The 19741-nt window shown below is 46.4% G+C and overlaps 2 protein-coding genes across 2 annotated transcripts in view; both read left to right on the top strand.

The window, feature by feature from the left end:
• NUP133 (nucleoporin 133) overlaps window positions 1–9554 on the top strand; it is a 57136-nt gene extending 47582 nt beyond the window's left edge. The window contains exons 22-26 of the mRNA XM_049697415.1: window positions 400–518; window positions 2065–2145; window positions 2895–2959; window positions 4253–4341; window positions 8814–9554. Of these exons, the coding sequence (XP_049553372.1) occupies window positions 400–518; window positions 2065–2145; window positions 2895–2959; window positions 4253–4341; window positions 8814–8950 (491 nt within the window). The 3' untranslated portion in view covers window positions 8951–9554. The remainder of the gene's footprint in view (window positions 1–399; window positions 519–2064; window positions 2146–2894; window positions 2960–4252; window positions 4342–8813) is intronic.
• Window positions 9555–16050: 6496 nt separating this feature from the next.
• ACTA1 (actin alpha 1, skeletal muscle) lies at window positions 16051–18843 on the top strand. The gene is made up of 7 exons (XM_004281561.4): window positions 16051–16198; window positions 16978–17118; window positions 17224–17548; window positions 17632–17793; window positions 17886–18077; window positions 18164–18345; window positions 18448–18843. Exons 2-7 carry the CDS (start codon window positions 16990–16992, stop codon window positions 18589–18591), a joined length of 1134 nt encoding a protein of 377 aa, XP_004281609.1. The 5' UTR covers window positions 16051–16198; window positions 16978–16989; the 3' UTR covers window positions 18592–18843.
• Window positions 18844–19741: the final 898 nt, after the last annotated feature.

The following is a 19741-nucleotide window of genomic DNA, read 5'->3' as shown; positions in this document are numbered from 1 at the left end:
TTCCCTTAGTGAATGAAATTATACTAGAAACTCTGGTAAAGTGAAAAGTAGTACTTTACAGAGTAACCTTAAAATGGCCTGAGAGACCTCAGATTTGGGGGACTTGTGCTTCTGAAATCCATCTGCTCTACAGTTGCTTCAATCAGTAGGTTTGTTTTCTTAGCTCTTCTCTCCCCTCCTAATATTTCCGGTTGCTGTGATAATCCACATGACTTGGATCAAACCCTGAATATTTGTAACATAACTAGGAATCAAGAATAAGCAGAATTAATAACATTCTAGGATCACTGAATTAGTGATGGGATTACCTTTAGAGCTGTTCCATTTCTTTTTAAATTCAGATTTGTTTATGACAGCGCAAAAATGAATGTTTCCCCCTCCCCCTGTGTTGCCTCCTAGAAATGGCTGAGCAGGAGCGCTTCCTGCTGCACCAGGAGACGCTGCCTGAACAGCTGCTGGCCGAGAAGCAGCTGAGTCTCAGTGCGATGCCGGTACTGACTGCACCACAGCTCATTGGCGTACGTGCTTTTCAAATCCCTGCACCACTTCGTAGTCTCAAAACCACCTCAGTGTTTCCTGGACCACGTAGTACTGTTCCTCAGAGTAGTCATCTCTCCATTTCTTATTTTCCTGGTCACTTTCCCCTGGAGTCAGGTGTCAGAAGCTGCTTAGGAGCAGGGTGCCAGTTAGCAGAAAGCAGTGGGTCAGCCTCTGCCCCCCATAGCTCTCTGCCTGTTCCTCAAGACACTTATCCAGGCGACCAGAAGAAATTACTTCCATTGTGCTTTTCTAGTACAGGACAGATATGTACCATGAGACATAGTTCAGGCTCTTCAAAAACAATGGTTTTAGGAACTGGATTTGCATAGCCTCTAAGTGCCATCGTCACCATTTCCCTCTGCAACATAGCACATTCCTGAGGACATAGCTAGATTAGGGGCTGCAACCCAGATAAGGTAATTTTGTTGCTGTGCACACTTAATAGCCTTAATTCTGCTTCTCTCTTTTCCTTTCAAGAAAGCATTTCCAATGCAAAAGCGGTGTCATAGAATCACCTTGAATTGCGCTAATTATGTTACTAAGAAAGCAGACAATTCAAAAACTTCAGTATTTTAGTCATTATTAGTAACACATTTCCTATCATTGAGCTCACAGCAGCCTCTCCTGATAGAGCACATTTAATTTAAAAATCTAAGGGGCTGTTGCCTCTAAGACTCACCATTATTTTATGTATTGGTAAGAAGGAAAAAGTTGTCCAAATTTACCTTGATACTGAATCAATTTTAATACTACCTTCCAATTTCAGGGATGTTAACATTGTGGGGAAAAAAGGTTCAGAAACAGTGAAATAAAATATTGTTTTCAAGTGTTGTAAGACAATGACAACAAGTAGATAGCTTTTCTTCTGAAATGGTTTGAGTATTGTCTTTGCTGTTAAAGGATTATGTGCAGTATTTTAAAATGAAATTTGTTATGTTATAAATAATTTTTGGAAAAAGAAGTTAGGAAAAATTCAAATTGATATTGTTAATAAGGCAAGCATTTTTCTGATTATAAAATTACGGGACATTTATGATCATATATAGTCAGCTGTGATCTACCCAACCAGGGGTAACCATTGGTAACATATTGGTGTGTTTTGTTATCTCTTAAGTAAACTGTAGACCAACTGCATGCTTTCTCATAGGTCTCAATTTTTAAAACTATTGAAAGGGCAACATTTCAAAAGCATTATAGCCAGCTTTAAAAATGCAAGGGCAGCTGTTTATTACAGAGTATGCTTGAAAGAGTACTGAAATGTATACTATCTTGAACTTATGAATATAAATTTACTGGCATTTTAGAAGTATATATACCAAGTTATACAAGTTAGTTACTGTGAATGAACATAGGTGTGTTTTAAAAGACAGTTTGCTGTGAGGTAGATGGAGTTTAATTTCCAAACGTGTTGCTGTTCTTTGCTATAAAGATACCTATAGATGTGATGACTTCTCTGTAAATCTCTCCAGTCTTGGTTATATGAAGAGTTAAAATAATTCTCTACCTTATTTTAACTTGCCATAGCTGTATATCTGTGAAGAAAACAGAAGAGCTAATGAGTATGATTTCAAGAAAGCTTTGGACTTGCTTGAATATATTGACGAGGTAAGTAAAATCACTTGATGATCTCAGGCAAGGATCACAATTTGTGTATGGTTTTCTGTAGAACTGAGTACATCTTGAAAATGTCTTAATTTTAAAAGACTCTCAAAAAAATAAAATAAAAGACTTTCTGGTTCAGCTACCCGTAACTCTTGGAATACGTATAGCTCTTTAGAAAAGCTGTCAAGAGATCTCACCTCTTGATAATTCTCACACATTTCCAGGTGTCTTTTTCCCTGCACAAATAAAAAATGTTGCTTTTCAAGGTCCTGACATATTTTTTCTCTTTCATTTATTGAGTCGTTGTTAGTTTCTCAAACGGATATGCTGCTTGTCGATTTATTCTTCATAGTATTCACCCTAAGAGAAGCTGTTTCTCAGCCTTCTTTGAAAAAAAGATTATAATGATAATTCTGTAGGGTGAGTAGTCGGCCCTGCAATTGAAAGTAGTTTGGTAGATTATAAAGACAATAATATGTTGGCTTTTATGTTACTCTGTTTAAAATCTTGACTCTCTCAAGCTTCTTGATAAAATCATTATCTCAGAATAATCGGAAACAAATTCACACAAAGTTCTTAATAGTTTTACTCTTCTGAGTAGTATTAACGTCTCAAAGAAAGGGAAATTTTTTAAAATTATAAATTAAAGCATAATAATATTTATGTGGAATTAGGAATTGACATAACTCAAATTTAAGCATGTATTTTTTTAAATCAGGACTTAATGAGGATTTTTTTGTTTTGCTGTGAAGGAGGAAGATATAAATATAAATAATCTAAAACTGGAAATCCTTTGCAAAGCTCTTCAGAGAGATAAGTAAGTTCCCATAGTGTGAATATAAGACATGGTTTTGGAAAAGGACTCTTTAGGAAGATTATGATACCATACACATCAAATCGTTTTGTAACCTAATTGCATTGTAACGTATATTATAAAAATGTTAATGGTTTCATTAGCAATCCTAATGTTTTTATTCAATACTTAAGGAATAGCTTAAGGACTTGGGGCCACTGGTATAATTCTCTGCTTTTGATTTTAAATTTTACACTGTCAGTTGGCACAGAAATGTGTATGTTCCTTATTTTCACAGAACTTGGGCCAGTTCTGCCAAGAAAGACTTGAGGCTACAAATTTTTTTTTTTTTTGAATAAGAAGTTAGTACAGTTTGAGAATCAGTACCCTCTTCTAAGTTATTGTGACGTCTTTTTCACTGTAATCTCCCTACATAGGAGGATTTCTGTCCACTGGAACGGTGGTATTAAGATTCAGTGGCAAAGAGAGACAGAATAATCAACTGTAGAGATGGATTTTTCCCACGGAAAGAATTTTAAAGAGAGCATGACTGAGTGCTAAAAGCCTTCTCTACTCGGTTTTCCTTTTTCCTGTGGCTTTGAGAAATTGCAATGGAACTATTTTTACTAAAGCATTTCTTCCTCTAATCACTCCCAGATAGTTAAAATTGTTGTCAAATTTGGTCTTGGAGGTCATCCTCCGAAGCATCTAGCTCTGCCTGTTGGATTCTCCTTCGCAATCATAAAAGATGTATTATGTCATTTGACTGGAATACCTTGTCTTGGCTTCCTGATTAAACACTCTACGGTATCATGAGGGATATAGCCATTGATTACTACAAAGGAGTGGTTCTGTGGATTTGTATTTCAGTAGTAGATAATCTCAACTAGAAAAAGGAAGCTTTTTAGGTTACACCAGACACTGGTTGCCATTTTACTTTTATGAGAAACAGAATATAACATTCTTTAACTATCACCTGTGCTCTGAAGGGTCATACTTTAGGGTCGTTACTAGGTTGTTACATATAGAATTTTCTTGGGAAAGATACCTCACTACTTGGTTTTGACATCAAATACATGCTGGTTATATTGGGCGAATAGCTACCTGAGTATAGCATCTCCTATCTAATAGAGAGACTCTGGGTATATCCAACATTTAATAAAGCTCCTTTATTTAAATAGTTTTCAACAGTATCACAAAACTCAAGATTCTTCACCCCCTACAAACATCAAAACAAATCCACAATAGCAAACAAGTCATTTGTTTCAGATTGTGGCCACAGTTCCATTTTCTCCTCACAGTGATTTTGTTTTCTAGCTGGTCCAGTTCAGATGGTAAAGATGATCCAATTGAAGTATCTAAAGACAGTATATTTGTGAAAATCTTACAGAAACTTTTAAAAGATGGTAAGTGGTTTGTTCATGTTGGAAATTAGTGTCACTCCTCAGTTTTAGAATCTTAGAATAATGGGGATTTGCCTAGGTGTCAAATGCCAGGGGGTTAAAATTAAACGGTATCATACTTAGAATTAGAGAAACTTGTTTAAAATAAAGGGAGGGCTCTTTCCTCCCCTACATGTTGGGGAGCTGTGTCATGGTGGAGTTGCCGTCTGCTTGGCCACTTAACTCTTGTGAAGATTGAAAACCTAAAATGTGACTTTTTTGGTATATCCCGTACTGAACTGGCCATACCATGCCTGATAGCAAACTACAAAATGTTTTATCAATCCATTTTGGACATTAATACTATAAAATTAGTTTTAAGAACAAAATAAGGGGCTTCCCTGGCGGTCCAGTGGTTAAGACTTCACTTTCCAATGCAGGGGGTGCGGGTTCGATCCCTGGTTGGGGAGCTAAGATCCCACATGTTTCAGGGCCAAGAAACCAAAACATAAAACAGAAGCAATATTGTAACAAACTCAATAAAGACTTTAAAAATGGTCCTCGTCAAAAAAAAAAAAAAAAAAAAAGAACAAAATAAAAGGAGACAGGAAGGGAGTATGTTTTGTACCTAAGACAAGTGAGCAAAATTCCATTTGCTGATCGAGGTGCAAGTAAGTAAAGAAGCGTTTATGGTTAAATGTTTATTATGAAGGGAGAAGATGAATTAGAGGGTACTTAACTTTTACTTTAATATAACTGGAGGTTAATATATGGAGAAAGACTAGAGGTGAGAGATTTTCCACATTTTATACATGAAGACAAGTGTGGCTCATTTGTTGTAGAATTATTAAATCAAAATATACGATGATGGGCTTCCCTGGTGGCGCAGTGGTTGCGAGTCCGCCTGCCGATGCAGGGGACATGGGTTTGTGCCCCGGTCCGGGAAGATCCCACATGCCGCGGAGCGGCTGGGCCCGTGAGCCATGGCCGCTGAGCCTGCGCGTCCGGAGCCTATGCTCCGCAACGGGAGAGGCCACAACAGTGAGAGGCCCGCGTACCGCAAAAAAAAAAAAAAAATATATATATATATATATACACACATATATGATGATAATCCAGGCAGTGTGCAAAATAGGCTAACCTAGTGTTTACCAATCTTTTCAGGTGTAAGGACACTCTCTTTAATACCAGCTGGAAAAAAGTACACAATGACAAAAAACCACAGTAAATTCAGCAGCCCTTCTAAACGGATGTGGATTTTATTCATGATGCTGACATTTACACACATTCGGAAATTTCTGTACATATATCTGCAAGACACATTATTTAATCTACATAAGACATGCGCGGCCCAGTGCCTGGTACATAGTAGTCACCCAACAAACATTTGTTCTTTGAATGCCTAGAATTATTTTACAGATTCATAGCCCCAGTTCTTCTGTAATAGATTCCACTCTCCGGTCCTCTGCTTGAGAATCACTGGCTTAACCGAAATGACGGGGGCCTCAGAGAAGCACTGCGGAGCTCACCACACCAACCAGTGTGCCGAGGGGAAAGGGCGCTGAACTTGGTGTTTACACCGGAAGTTCACTCCGGATAGAGCTGTCCACCTCAGCATTGACCTGGGTGTTTACTTATGAAAAATGAATACTTGACTACCCCACATTGACAGTAGATTTACTGAATGCTTTTATTTTCAAAGATGAATAAATAACACAAAGGCAATTAAGCCTTTTCATTGTCAAAAAAATAAAAAATAATGAAGGGGTATAGCAAAAGAAAATAGCTTTTGCTTAAAAATACTTGAAATTCAGACAGAGTTAAAATATATCTATTAGGCTTTTTCTCTTTGCTAGATTTGGAATTGAAGAAATAACTGGATATGGTTGATTTCTCTGTGCTGTTGAAGAGATTCATTCGGACCCATATCTGATGCTTTCCATGAAGTTAGCTCTTGTAAAGGGGCCACTGAACCGAATTGTGGCTAATTAAGTATTTGGTGCTATTTAAAGTTCACTTTTCAGTTGTTGCTATTTTTAGATTATAAATCATAGATGGAAAACAGAAACCTATAATTTTACAAAAAGAATTATTAAATTTTGACCAAAGGACAAAAACAAGTGGAAACTATTATATATAAATTATAATATGTAATGATATAATATATAATACATATATATTAATAACATACATTTATAATATTATATATATATTATAAAACCAAGCCAAAGACATTTATTTTTGGAACCTTTTAATAATATAGCTTCCATGTACAAGAATAAATGTTTTTTTTGGTTTTTTGGGTTTTTTTTAATTTATTTTATTTATTTTTGTCTGTGTTGGGTCTTTGCTGTACGCAAGCTTTCTCTAGTTGCATCAAGTGGGGGCTGCTCTTAGTTGCGGTGTGTGGGCTTCTCACTGCAGTGGCTTCTCTTGTTGCAGAGCATGGGCTCTAGGCACACAGCCTTCAGTAGTTGTGGCACGTGCACTCAGTAGTTGTGGCTTGCGGGCTGTAGAGCGCAGGCTCAGTAGTTGTGGCGCAGGGGCTTAGTTGCTCCACGGCATGTAGGATCTTCCTGGACCAGGGCTCAAACCCATGTCCCCTGTATTGGCAGGTGGATTCTTAACCACTGTTCCACCAGGGAAGCCCAAGAGTAAATGTTTTTTAAAGGGCAGATTCTGAAGGTAGATATAGATAACTTCACATTGTATTTCATAGACTTGGGCAGCCCAACAATTACTTCAGCCTGTGGAATGAATTCAGCCTGCAGATATATTTAAATTACCCACCTGGAGCTTTTCAGTTTTTACATGTTATTAAAGTACATTATACGTACAGAAAAAAATGCACGTCATTGCATGGAGTATAACATTTTTCCTAATTAGTCGCTGGCATTTAATAGTTGAGAAGAGTTCTTACGAAAGTCTTGTTTTCTGACTTGTCTTAAAAATCAAAAGATTTGCCTATACCAGACTGAAATGTTTACCTGGCAGCTGTCAGCTGGAGCTGATGAGCACTGCCCACTTTGAATGGGGCGCTGGTCCTAAGTTTACCAAAGCCCCTAGGCCATCTTCCTCATGGTACCTGCCAGGGCTTTGCAGGCATTTGAGTTTTTTTGACTCCTGCTCTAAAGAAAAATAAACCATCAAATATTATGTCTAACAGAAGGCATGCATTATAAAAATAGAAGTTAAATAAGATGGTTTTTTTAAGAGAATTAATCTTTAGGAAATTAACGTGATATTTTCACAAGTGTAATGCTGTTTTAGAGAGAAAAAGTCTCTCTTGAAAGTGTTAATTGTAATAAATGATATATAAATATTGCAGATTTAGTCTCATAACACTTACTATGAGATTTTTTATTGTATAATAATTATCAAAAATGGTGCTAGGCACTTAGATGGTATTAAAAATAAACAGTATTTGATTTTGAGAAACTTATAATGTAACAAACTATAAAATATTGCCTTATTAATTTAAAATGTTTCCTCCAGTTCTCTTTATTTATAAAATGAGAAAAATCGTACATACTGTTTTGTGACTACACAGATGCGCATTGACTTTCCAACTCAATAGAGGACTGACTGATGAAGACATGGTTCTTCCCCCTCTCCAGTTGTAGAGAGAAACTGTGATACGTTTGGCGACACTGTAGATAGCTTTCACGGCAGTGTTTCTACTAAATTATTTTCCTGAATAGGAGAATATTGTTTGACCTACTTGTTTTCTTCTCTTTTTTAAAAATTTTTAAACAATTAAATAAACTTGAAATACAAAATAAAGTTGATCAACTTCAAGGAAAATACATATTACCAAAGTTGACTCTAGAAAATAATTTTTTAAAAATTAAGCAGACCAATCACCCCAGGAAAAAAACATTAAAAACCGGTTCTCAAATAAGCACCTCTGCAGTGAAGCATTTCTAGAGTGTGGGAAGACCACCCATCCAAGCAAACAGTGGATCTTTGATCTGGGAGACAGATAAATGTCTGAAAGTCTTTTAAGAAGATATGGTATAACTTGTCTTCCTTGATAATTCAGATTCCTGTCATTCAAATTTTACATGTGGGTTATAAGCAATCTTTCACTGATACCTTCTACCTCTCACTATACAGCTGCTTGGAAAGCTGTTTCCTCGGGCTTGAAATACTTATTTTCAAGTGATTATTAGTTTAAAACTTCCACACCGAAGGAATGGCTTAAGCTGTGGAGAGACATGAAAGTGTTTCAGATTGTATTAAATACTTTAAATAGAGTGGCTGTTTTGACCACTAGGGCGAAGAACAGTCACACAGCCCCTGCTAAGTAAGGAATGTCATATTCTCAGGCCTGCGAGTATGCTTGGCAGATGGGAAGGAATTTAGAACAGAGTATTTCCCAATAGCAGAGTGACATTATATTTTAAATAGAAGCACAGGTGTTTTTGTCATCAGTCATCTCAGTTCGTTTGAGAGTTATGTGAAAAAAAAAAAATGTTCTGTGTTTGTGTTTATAGGCATTCAGCTCAGTGAGTACCTGCCAGAGGTGAAGGACCTGCTGCAATCAGACCAGTTGGGAAGCTTGAAGTCCAATCCTTACTTTGAGTTTGTTTTGAAAGCTAATTATGAGTACTATGTCCAGGGACAAATGTGATTTTGCTAAAATGGTCATTGTTCCTGAAAATTTGTATGAGTGTGTCCTTATAAAAATTTTAAACCTTAAATATCTAGAAGTTTGTACAGTTTTATAACATGTATTCCTGAATTTTTTATACTGTATTTGGAAGCTACTACAAAATATTTGTATGACTGTGGTTTTAGTTTTTGTTTACATGATAATTTTTTCTTCCTCTTTTCCTCTGAAGTTTATCTGTGGGTTTCATACTTGCTCCCCTTCCTTTTTATCTCACTCCATCCAGGGCCCTGGTTCTGGCTACGTGTATGCACGGGTCACTTCTAGGCTTCAGCCTCTGTAACTCTAAAAATGGCAAGATTGCACTAAGTTGTCTCTGAAATTGCTGTGGCTCTGGATGTTACATACTGGACAGTGTCTGGAATAGTTGTCCATTTTGGTTAGGTCTGGGGAAAATATCTAGTGGGATAAATGTCAAAATTTGCTAACTTATTATGAAACTAAAGGACAAAGTGGGCCTAATTCATTGTGAGCTTGATAACTGATTACTTCACTGGGAAAAATGTCAGACTTTTCTACATAAATAATAGAGTATTAATAAAAGTATTTTGGTGAATAAAACATATTTATGTGGCTTTCTAATCTATCTATAAGTTACCGTATAATAGGTTATAACCTGTCAGTATGGGGATTCAGTCAGGTTTATGCATTTTCAGGATGATTTACACTGAATTCCATCTTTACCACAGTCTGTCTAGCTAATCTAAGGTGTGTGTAATGCTAGAAACCTTTATAGGTTTTCCTAATGTGGCAACTGATTTAACTGAAGAGTAGTTGTTCTCAAAGGTTTGTCCTGACCAATGTTGTCACTCAGTTTTTATCGGGCTTTAAATAAAGATGGAGTTGCTGGCATATTCAGGCTTTGGCCCAGTTGAATCCTCACTAAACAACTTGCTCCAACAGCTGAAAAGGTCAGGAGTTAAATATGGTGAAGAGAGTCCGGTTCCCGGCTTCACAAAGTGCAGCTCTCGCGCGCTGTCCCCTGCAGGCTTTAGACCCCGCCTCTGAGCATGTGTGGAAGGACGGGTTCATGGAGGAGCTGCTCTCGGCCGTCACCAAAGGAGGGAAACGGGCAGCCTCGCCTCTGTCTGCAGTGCGGGGCGCAGTTAGGGATATCCTGAAGGGCACTAGGGGAAGTTAGGGAGAGGAACTTGTCAGACGGCACAAGAATTCTTGTGTTAGAAGACTTTGGTTTTACCAAAAGGTGAGGGCCCTACGGTTCTCACCTGTGAGATCCTGTCAGGTGATGCTGTGACTGGGACACAGGACCCTGCCACCTTCATGCGCTGCCACAAACCCAGTTATCCCCGTGTGACGAAAGCCAGTCTGATGCCGACCCCGGCCCATGGACCCGAGGATGTGAAGCTGCCGCTCTCACAGCAGGATGGATCGTTGTCTCATTTTGAGGGAGAAAAAGGCTCTCTCTTCTACCCCTGTTAGAGATGGTAGCCATAGCTCCAAAATGGTTGGGTTTCTTAAAAATTATTTTAACAGGAGTACTGAAATTAAGGCCTAAAATATTGAGTAATTTTTTCTTCTAAATTTTAAAAATTTGTTGCACAACGTAGTCTTCATTAAAGAATTACTGATTTTTATATAAATTGAGTAGTTGACGATGACAAAGTGTAAAGGTGCTGTAAAGGGTGAACATGTTTACTAGGAAAGAGAAAGTGTACTGACTTGGAAAAGGTTTTCTTCACTCCTGAACGCTGCTTGAAAAGTCACAGCTTGTGGCCCCAATTAAATCAAACAGGAAGGTTGGGGGTTTGATCGTGAGCAACAGGCTTTGTGTGTGGCTGTGTTTTAGGAACTTGTGAACGTGTCGAGGATTAAGACAGAATTTGAGAATCACAGCAAGAGACGGTGCTGGAATTCTTGGTGAGGTGGAAGGCGACTGATGCCCTCAGTTTTAGGGATTTCGTTTCTGAAGAAAACTTTTTAGAAATCGGGTTGTGCTGCTTTTTATACTTTGGGGTCTGAATCGTGTTTTGCTCACAGCTTCACCCTCCAGGTGTAGGGGGCTGTCGGGAATAGGTGTGAAGCATGCTCCTCGAGGTGACTGGGCCTGAAGGAGAGCCACGCCGAGGTGACTGCAGCCTCGCTCCCCACGCACGTGTGCGTTTTGAGGCTAATAACTACGAAAGTATTAGTGTAGCCCGCCTACCTGTTCCTGGAGACTTTATTCAAGGAACGCTTCTAAAGAAAACAGCTTTCTATATTCCTACATAAAATTCACTCATTAAAGACCAAGGTATAAGTACTGTAGAAAATGTGAAACCTATTAAGAAAAAAGAAGTGCGTGGAGGAAAATAAACCCCTGTAATCCCACCAGCCAGAAATAACTTCGGTTACCATTTTGAAATATATCCTAGATTGTGCATGTATCAGTATTTGGACTGTGCATGTGTTACCTTTTGTAACCTGCTTATTTTGATGTGAGGTATTGTGAGCATTTCTGTGTATCTTTAATCTGGTATTTCTCAACCTTCCTTTTTTTTTTAGCGTCTTTATTGGAGTATAATTGCTTTACAGTGGTGTGTTAGTTTCTGCTTTATAACAAAGTGAATCAGCTGTATGTATACATATACCCCCATATCTCCTCCCTCTTGTGTCTCCCTCCCACTCTCCCTATCCCACCCCTCTAGATGGTCACAAAGCACCGAGCTGATCTCCCTGTGCTATGCGGCTGCTTCCCACTAGCTACCTATTTTACATTTGGTGTATATATGTCCATGCCACTCTCTCACTTCGTCCCAGCTTACCCTTCCCCCTCCCCGTATCCTCAAGTCCATTCTCTAGTAGGTCTGTGTCTTTATTCCCATCCTGCCCCTAGGTTCTTTATAACCTTTTTTTTTTTAGATTCCATATATATGTGTTAGCACACGGTATTTGTTTTTCTCTTTGACTTACTTCACTCTGTATGACAGACTCTAGGTCCATCCACCTCACTACAAATAACTCAATTTTGTTTCTTTTTATGGCTGAGTAATATTCCATTGTATATATGTGCCACATCTTCTTTATCCATTCATCTGTCAACCTTCCTTTTCATTATCACTCCTCTTAAGGAGACTTCTTAAGATAATTTTCTTTAATCACTCTGCTCCCTTCACCCCCTCTGAAAGTTTAATACCACAAATCTATTGTATATCTTTTTATGTACCACAGCCTTTGGAGCCACGCATCATTATAATATCTAAGATTTTCTTTTTAACCCCCTAAGAACCAACTTTTCCCTCTTCAAGAATGTATGTCTTCAGGGGCTTCCCTGGTGGCATAGTGGTTGAGAGTCCGCCTGCCGATGCAGGGGACGTGGGTTCGTGCCCCGGTCCGGGAGGGTCCCACGTGCCGCGGAGCGGCTGGGCCCGTGAGCCATGGCCACTGGGCCTGCGCGTCCGGAGCCTGTGCTCCGCAACGGGAGAGGCCACAACAGTGAGAGGCCCGCGTATCGCAAAAAAAAAAAAAATATATATGTCTTCAGTATTCTTCAAGGTACAATTTTTTTTAATGACTGCCTGACACTTTACCATATAGGGCTGTATCATAATTTAACAGGTCTCTCTCTTCTTAACAGTCTTAAAAACACTTGGGTTAATGGTTTGGGGTTGGGTTGAGTTGGGGTTTTGTCTTTTTTCTTACCGTAATACTGGAATAAATCTGTACAAAAATCTTTGTTCATTCCAGATACATTTCAAGTGACACCGACTCTTCCTGTTCAGTTAGTGATGACATTGATAAGCGGTCAGTGAACTGTTCTAATGATTTTTAGTGTCCTTTGCTCACCTTCCCCCTCTGACCTCCTCCAAACACTTAGAAGAAAGGTACTGTACCATTTATCGTTTCTTGTGTTCCAGGCACTTACCTAGTTTCAACCTTCAAATCAGTCTTAAAGGAGTAGGTGGAGTGTCTCTGGAAGCCACCGGCCCCAGGCCACATAGCCCGTCAGAGGGGCGGGTACACCCAGATGTGCTTTACCAAAGTGCAGGCTTTCTTAACTAGTGGGCTGGGGTGGGGATGAGGGGAGCGGAGGGGGAGGAGAGGGGGAGGAGGCCAAAGGAAGCCTCGGATGGAATCATTAGTCCCTTAGAGATGCCAAAGCAGAGTGAGTCCCAGTCTGGGAAAACCAGTAGAAGATCGAAGTCCTCTCTTCCTGCCTGCCACGGTCAGCTGGACATTTGTGGATGTGTGGCTTGGGAGGGCAGTGAGTTGTTTTTTTCTTTCACCCCCCTGCTCACTGGAACGCTTCTGACTCTGTGCCTTGCCAGGCAGCCCCCCTCCCTGTTCTTTTTGAGATGACAGAGGACGGCTGCACATGGAGCCATGGCTTCATTTAAGATGTCTTTGGCCCTTCACTGGAAGAGGTCCCTCGAGGATCTGTTATGTTCCCGAACATACCAAGTGTTGGAGGAGGTTAAAGAGAGATAGGAAGCAGCCCCGAGCACTCCTAGGGAAGGGTGGGTCTCCCAAGCCGCTGTGTGTCCCAGGATGTGCTGTCTGGCTCATGGAGCCTTGGTTTGCTGCTTTTTAAAGCTAGCGCAGATAGTACCTGCCTCATGTACCTCCAGACAGTTACAGGATTAATGGAGCAACACAAAAACATGTGAAGCACTTTACAGATTCGTGTCTAAATAGGTAGGAAACACAGTAGAAGGCTTAGACTGCCTGAGATTGGGGACCACAGATATGTGAGGAGCTGAGGGGATGCGGCTGGATTGGGTGTGAGCACAGTGGCTGGGCCCTAGTAGAAGGGCCTGTCAGAGGATCGAGCTAAGGCTGCCCTCGAAAACTTAGAAGCAGGAGCTCTATGTCGAGCATACCCTGCATGGCTGACCTTTCCTCAGGGTGTCTCTCAAAAGGCTGTGCAGGCAGTGACCCACTTACTCAGGCGTGGGGTGCTGGGGTGATCCCCAGAGTGTACATGTATGGAGACGGCCTTCCACCTGCTCCTCAAGGCCATTTATGAGCCAATGAGAACTCAGCAGGACCAGAATGGGCCTGCGGCTGCCCTGTGATAGCCCTCGGGTACTATTTCAACCCGCGCAGGTGTCCCAGCTGGTGTTCCCAAGCCCACCTCCCCAAGGTTTGCTGTACCAGCAGATCTCCACTAGCTTGTGACTGCTTGATTCATAGCTTTTCATGTGTGTCTGAATCTAACAGACCCTGAGATTAGAAAAGCTTGCTATAGGAGAGGAGTTGCCCTGAGCAACAGTTCTGGCAAATACAACCTCCTTCCCCTTTAAGATGTCAACCAAATTCTTAGGTATTCAGTAAATGACAGCATACTTCTTCCTACCTTCAAGACCAAAATTTATTTATTCCCCTTACACTGTACATAGAGTGCATTTGCCAGGTTTTGTTTTGTTTTTTCTAGTGTTGCCACTTCACACTGCCACAGCAGGACACAAGGTATCGAAAATGAAATGTAGCTCTGTCCATTATTCATTCATTCTCAAATTTCAGAAACTGAATATGAAGCCACAGTGGCATTATACTCACTACCGAGGCCCCGTACTAACCAAACTCCTTATTTTGTCATTGACTTTGGCCATTTTGGGGAAGGGCTGCCATGATGTGGGCTGCGGAGAAGGGTTTCATATACTTTTATATCCCTCCTCAAGAGGACCCACACCTGGAGTCCCACCACCAAATGTGAATGGTAGCTATTTTGGGAACACTTCGGCACATCAGAAAAATGAGTGGTTCCATTCTGGCTCACACCGCATCACTGATGTACCCCTTAAAGCATGTCACTGAGTTCATCACAGAAAATTGTTTCTCCTTGTGCCTTCCACAGCAAGGTTACAACTGTTCTCGTCCGGGAGCAGAGGTGGGGGGGGGGGAGTGAGAAGCGCCAACTGGGTAACCTCCTCTGACCCCCACTCCACCTTACCATAAGTAGATAGATCCAAATCCTTCTAGAAAATTAGAAAGGCATATCCCCGTATATCAGCGGTATAAATAGAACGGCTTCCGCAGGCCCTGGTGGACCGGTGACTCTACAAGGTGGACTGGGAAGCGGCCGGCCTCGGCTGGGCGTCACCCTCTAAATATAACGATGAGTTTGTTCAGCCTTCGCAGCAGGAAAACGTTTTGCCCATCCTAGAGCGCGACGTCCTTGTCCTCTTTACCGAGAGGAGAGACGGGCGCGGCTTCATCTAGTAAGAACACCTCACCGTTCCCACCTCCAGGTCGTGGGCTGTGACCTTTGCCTTTCGGCCCCAGAAGCAGGGCCCTCAGTGAGCTCCGCCAAGGATGCGGGAGGGTAGGGCGCTCCGCGCGGCCCGCCGCACCCCGGAGCGCGCCAGTCACGCCCTGAAATTCACTGCCTTCACAAGCCCCCGAGCGCTCCGCGCGTCCCCGAGGCGGGCAGGTCCACGGGCCCTGGCTTTGCGCCCGGCGCTGCCGCAGCCGGCCCGCGCCTCCTCCCCGGCGCTCCGCCCTTGCCTCCCGCCGCTAGCTGTCTGCCCCACGACAGCTGCGCGCCCGCCCGCCGCTGGTGACCCTCTCCGGTGGGGGTGGGGGCCGACGGGTCAGCCCTCTGGATTCGGGGAGCTCGGGGTGGGGGGAGAGACCAGGTTCTCTGGGGAGCTGGCGGGAGGGGTCGCCTGCCTCCCCTGCCCGGGACGCGGGTGTGACTGCTCCCCCGGTCCTCTCGGGCCCACCACTTGAACACGGCTCCCTCCTCCCTGGAGCCGCACTTGAGGTTCTGGGGTCTGAGCAAAGAACCCGAAGAAGGGGCGAAATGTGGGGCGCACCTCCCCGAGGCCCAGTGCGCGCCCAGCGGCCGGGGTCGGGGCAGGGCGGCGGCGGCGGACAGGTGCAGCCCGGGGCGCAGGCGCGCTGGCGCACGCCGCGCACGCGGTGACCCTCGCCGCACCCCAGGCCCTCCGCCGGGCAGCTGCGCGGGGTCGGGAGGGGCCGACCAGCGGGGAGACGCTCCATATACGGCCCGGCCCGCGTTACCTGGGTTCGGGCCAGGCCGCTCCTTCTTTGGTCAGCGCGGGGGACCCGGGCGGGGACCCAGGCCGCGAACCGGCCGGGGGAGGGGGCTCTAGTGCCCAACACCCAAATATGGCTCGAGAAGGGAAGCGACATTCCTGCGGGGCGGCGCGGGGGGAGCTCCCGAGGGCTATATAAAACCTGAGCTGGGAGACGAGCGGCCACCGCAGCGCCCCAGCCGGAGAGCAGCAGGTGTAGCCACCCGCCGAGGTAGGCGGGTTCGGGGTGGGGACAGGGGGACGGGGCACCACCGAAGGGAGTCCGGAGAACTCCGGGTAGGGCCCAGCCGACTCACTATATCAGTCCCAGCCCTGCGTCCTCAGTGCTGCGCCTCCGACCCCAGAGCCACGTGCGCTTTAAAGAAGAGACAGGAAACCGTCCTTTGGAAACTTCTCCAAATTTATGCCCAGCCCCTTCGGGCTGCTCTCCCTGACACTTAGTTTGTGCCCAAGTAGATGAAAGGTTTTGCTCTAGTCGTCCTCAGGGCAGTTCCGTCCCAACCGAGCCAAAGGACAGCAAGGGCCACTACTCCCCGGGTTCGCCGTCAGGCCCAAGGGCGCCTCGGTTGCGAGTCTGGTGTGTCGTGGGGGTCCGGAATAGACCATTCGTCCCCGGGTGGAGCGCCCAAGCCCTTCCCACGGCGTCTCCTTTCACCCTCACAGTCGCCCAGCGGGCAGGGTTCGCGGACCTTGACCCCCTAGGTGAGACCCCGGAGGTGTGGAGAGGGCGGCGCCTGCAGCCAAGGAAGAGAACCCTCGGGGACACTGTGCCCTGGGTTCCCAGATGGAGAAAAGCTCCGTGTGGTCTCCCCCCGGCGCAGGGCCCGGCAGCGAAGCTCGGCCCGGGTGGCATTAATTTCTTCCCCTTCGGGACCGCGCCGGGCTGGGGGCTGGGGGTGTCCATAGGCCCCGGGGGAGGGAGGGCACTCGGGATGGCGGGGCCTTCCGCCTGACACGCCGAGCGTCTCCACGGCCTTCCCGACCTTGCAGAAACCAGACACCATGTGTGACGAAGACGAGACCACCGCCCTCGTGTGCGACAATGGCTCCGGCCTGGTGAAAGCCGGCTTCGCCGGCGACGACGCCCCTAGGGCCGTGTTCCCATCCATCGTGGGCCGCCCTCGCCACCAGGTCAGGCTGCCAGTCCGCGGAGGGAGCCGGGCCGGGTCCCCGCTCAGCCCAGCCCCGCGCCACCCGGAGCCGCGGTAACGAGCTCGTGGTGTCTTCGCTCCGCAGGGCGTCATGGTGGGCATGGGGCAGAAAGACTCCTACGTGGGCGACGAGGCGCAGAGCAAGAGGGGTATCCTGACCCTCAAGTACCCCATCGAGCACGGCATCATCACCAACTGGGACGACATGGAGAAGATCTGGCACCACACCTTCTACAATGAGCTCCGCGTGGCCCCCGAGGAGCACCCCACCCTGCTCACCGAGGCCCCCCTCAACCCCAAGGCCAACCGCGAGAAGATGACCCAGATCATGTTTGAGACCTTCAACGTGCCGGCCATGTACGTGGCCATCCAGGCCGTGTTGTCCCTCTACGCCTCCGGCCGTACCACCGGTGAGTGCCCGGGAGCCGCCCCACCCCCTTCCCGAGCGCCGGGCACTGAGCCGCCGCTCACCGCCCGCCCCACCCCCGCGCAGGCATCGTGCTGGACTCGGGCGACGGCGTCACCCACAACGTGCCCATCTATGAGGGCTACGCGCTGCCTCACGCCATCATGCGCCTGGACCTGGCCGGCCGCGACCTCACCGACTACCTGATGAAGATCCTCACCGAGCGCGGTTACTCTTTCGTGACCACAGGTGCGCTGCTCCCCGGGCAGGCGGGCAGGCGGGCGGCCCGCGGGTCCCCTGGCCCCGCGCTGAGGGCTCCTCTCCCGCCCCGCCCCCCGCAGCCGAGCGCGAGATCGTGCGCGACATCAAGGAGAAGCTGTGCTACGTGGCCCTGGACTTCGAGAACGAGATGGCCACGGCCGCCTCCTCCTCCTCCCTGGAGAAGAGCTACGAGCTGCCCGACGGCCAGGTCATCACCATCGGCAACGAGCGTTTCCGCTGCCCGGAGACGCTCTTCCAGCCCTCGTTCATCGGTGAGCCCCGAGCGCCCGCCCCCCGGCCCCCGCCCGCCCCCGGGGCCCCTCGCCCGCCCGCTCACGCTCCTCCCCGTGGCCCCCAGGCATGGAGTCGGCGGGCATCCACGAGACCACCTACAACAGCATCATGAAGTGCGACATCGACATCAGGAAGGACCTGTACGCCAACAACGTCATGTCGGGCGGCACCACCATGTACCCGGGCATCGCCGACCGCATGCAGAAGGAGATCACCGCGCTGGCCCCCAGCACCATGAAGATCAAGGTGGGCGGCGCCCCCCCCCCCCGCGCCCCGCTTTCCCGGCCCGCGAGGGGCTCCGGGCCGCGGCCGCGTCCCTGACGGACTGTCACTGTCACTGTCTTGCAGATCATCGCCCCGCCCGAGCGCAAGTACTCCGTGTGGATCGGCGGCTCCATCCTGGCCTCGCTGTCCACCTTCCAGCAGATGTGGATCACCAAGCAGGAGTACGACGAGGCCGGCCCCTCCATCGTCCACCGCAAATGCTTCTAGACGCCTCTCCGACAGCCGCGACTTCTCCCCAGGACGACGAATCCGCTTGCGGCGCAGGCGGCTGACCTCGAGCCACCGCGCGGCAACTGCCCTCCAACCACCTGCGCTGCTGCCGCCGCAAACCGACACTGTTTATAACGTGTACATACATTAACTTATTTACCTCATTTTGTTATTTGTAAAACGAAGGCCTGTGGAAGGAAATGGAAAACTTGAAGCATTAAACTCAGCCGTTCTGTTATGCTGCGTAAAGTTGTCTGTTGTGTTTATTTGCGTGGGCGGGGAGCGGCCGGGGTCGGGGAGGAAGAGGGACCCCATCTTCCTCCATCACTTTGCACAATACTCCGAATGAGTGCACGCCTTTCAAGACCGTAAATTAAGTCTTCCCCTGCTCACGGCTCTCCCCTCTGGCTCAGATCCATTCCCCAGAATGGCAGGCGCGCCGGGGCCCGACTTGACCTTCGGGCGTGTCCGGCTCTGCACTGCGCTCGGGTCGGCGGCGGCGCTGGGGCCGCGCGCGGGTGGCCAGGGGACGCCGCAGGCAGGGCGCTGACCGTGGTGCTGGGCCCAGGGGCCGCCCCGCAGCGCGCACTTACGCTCCGCCCGCGGCGGGCGTGGCCTTACAGAATCCGGGTTCCCTCCGGAATCTGCGATCTAACTGTGCTCATTTGTAAGGGAAGATCCCCACTTCTCTTCCCGATTGAGAAGTCCTTTGCTTCGTACCAGGTGATGGTGGCATAAAGAAGCGCCCTTTCCAGGGTGGGGCGGGGGAGGAGCGGCGCTCAGAGGTGGGAGGAGGGCGAGGAAGGACCAAGTGAACGCTCCGAAAGAAGGACGGCGCATCCTAGGCGGGGAAGGGCACTGGGGGCCGGCCAACAAGGAAATGCCTGCAGGGAAGGGAGCCCAGATGGTGCTGAAGAAGAGGTCAGCAAGAGAGAAGCAGCAACCCCACTCCACTCCCGCAGTGTCTGAAAGGCACAAAACATAGTAACAGTTTGCATTTCTACGAGCGAACACTGCATCTACATATTTTAAAGTAGCCCAGTGTTTCCCAGTCAAGACTTTCGGGAAAAGTGGTCCCTAAATGAAATAGATTCTGACTCAAGAAGGTAATACACTCATTCAGAAATAAGTTTATAAGTAGAATTAA

Source organism: Orcinus orca, chromosome 14 (genome assembly GCF_937001465.1).
Source record: "Orcinus orca chromosome 14, mOrcOrc1.1, whole genome shotgun sequence".
Lineage (NCBI taxonomy): Eukaryota > Metazoa > Chordata > Mammalia > Artiodactyla > Delphinidae > Orcinus > Orcinus orca.
This window is presented reverse-complemented; position numbering and strand designations above follow the sequence as displayed.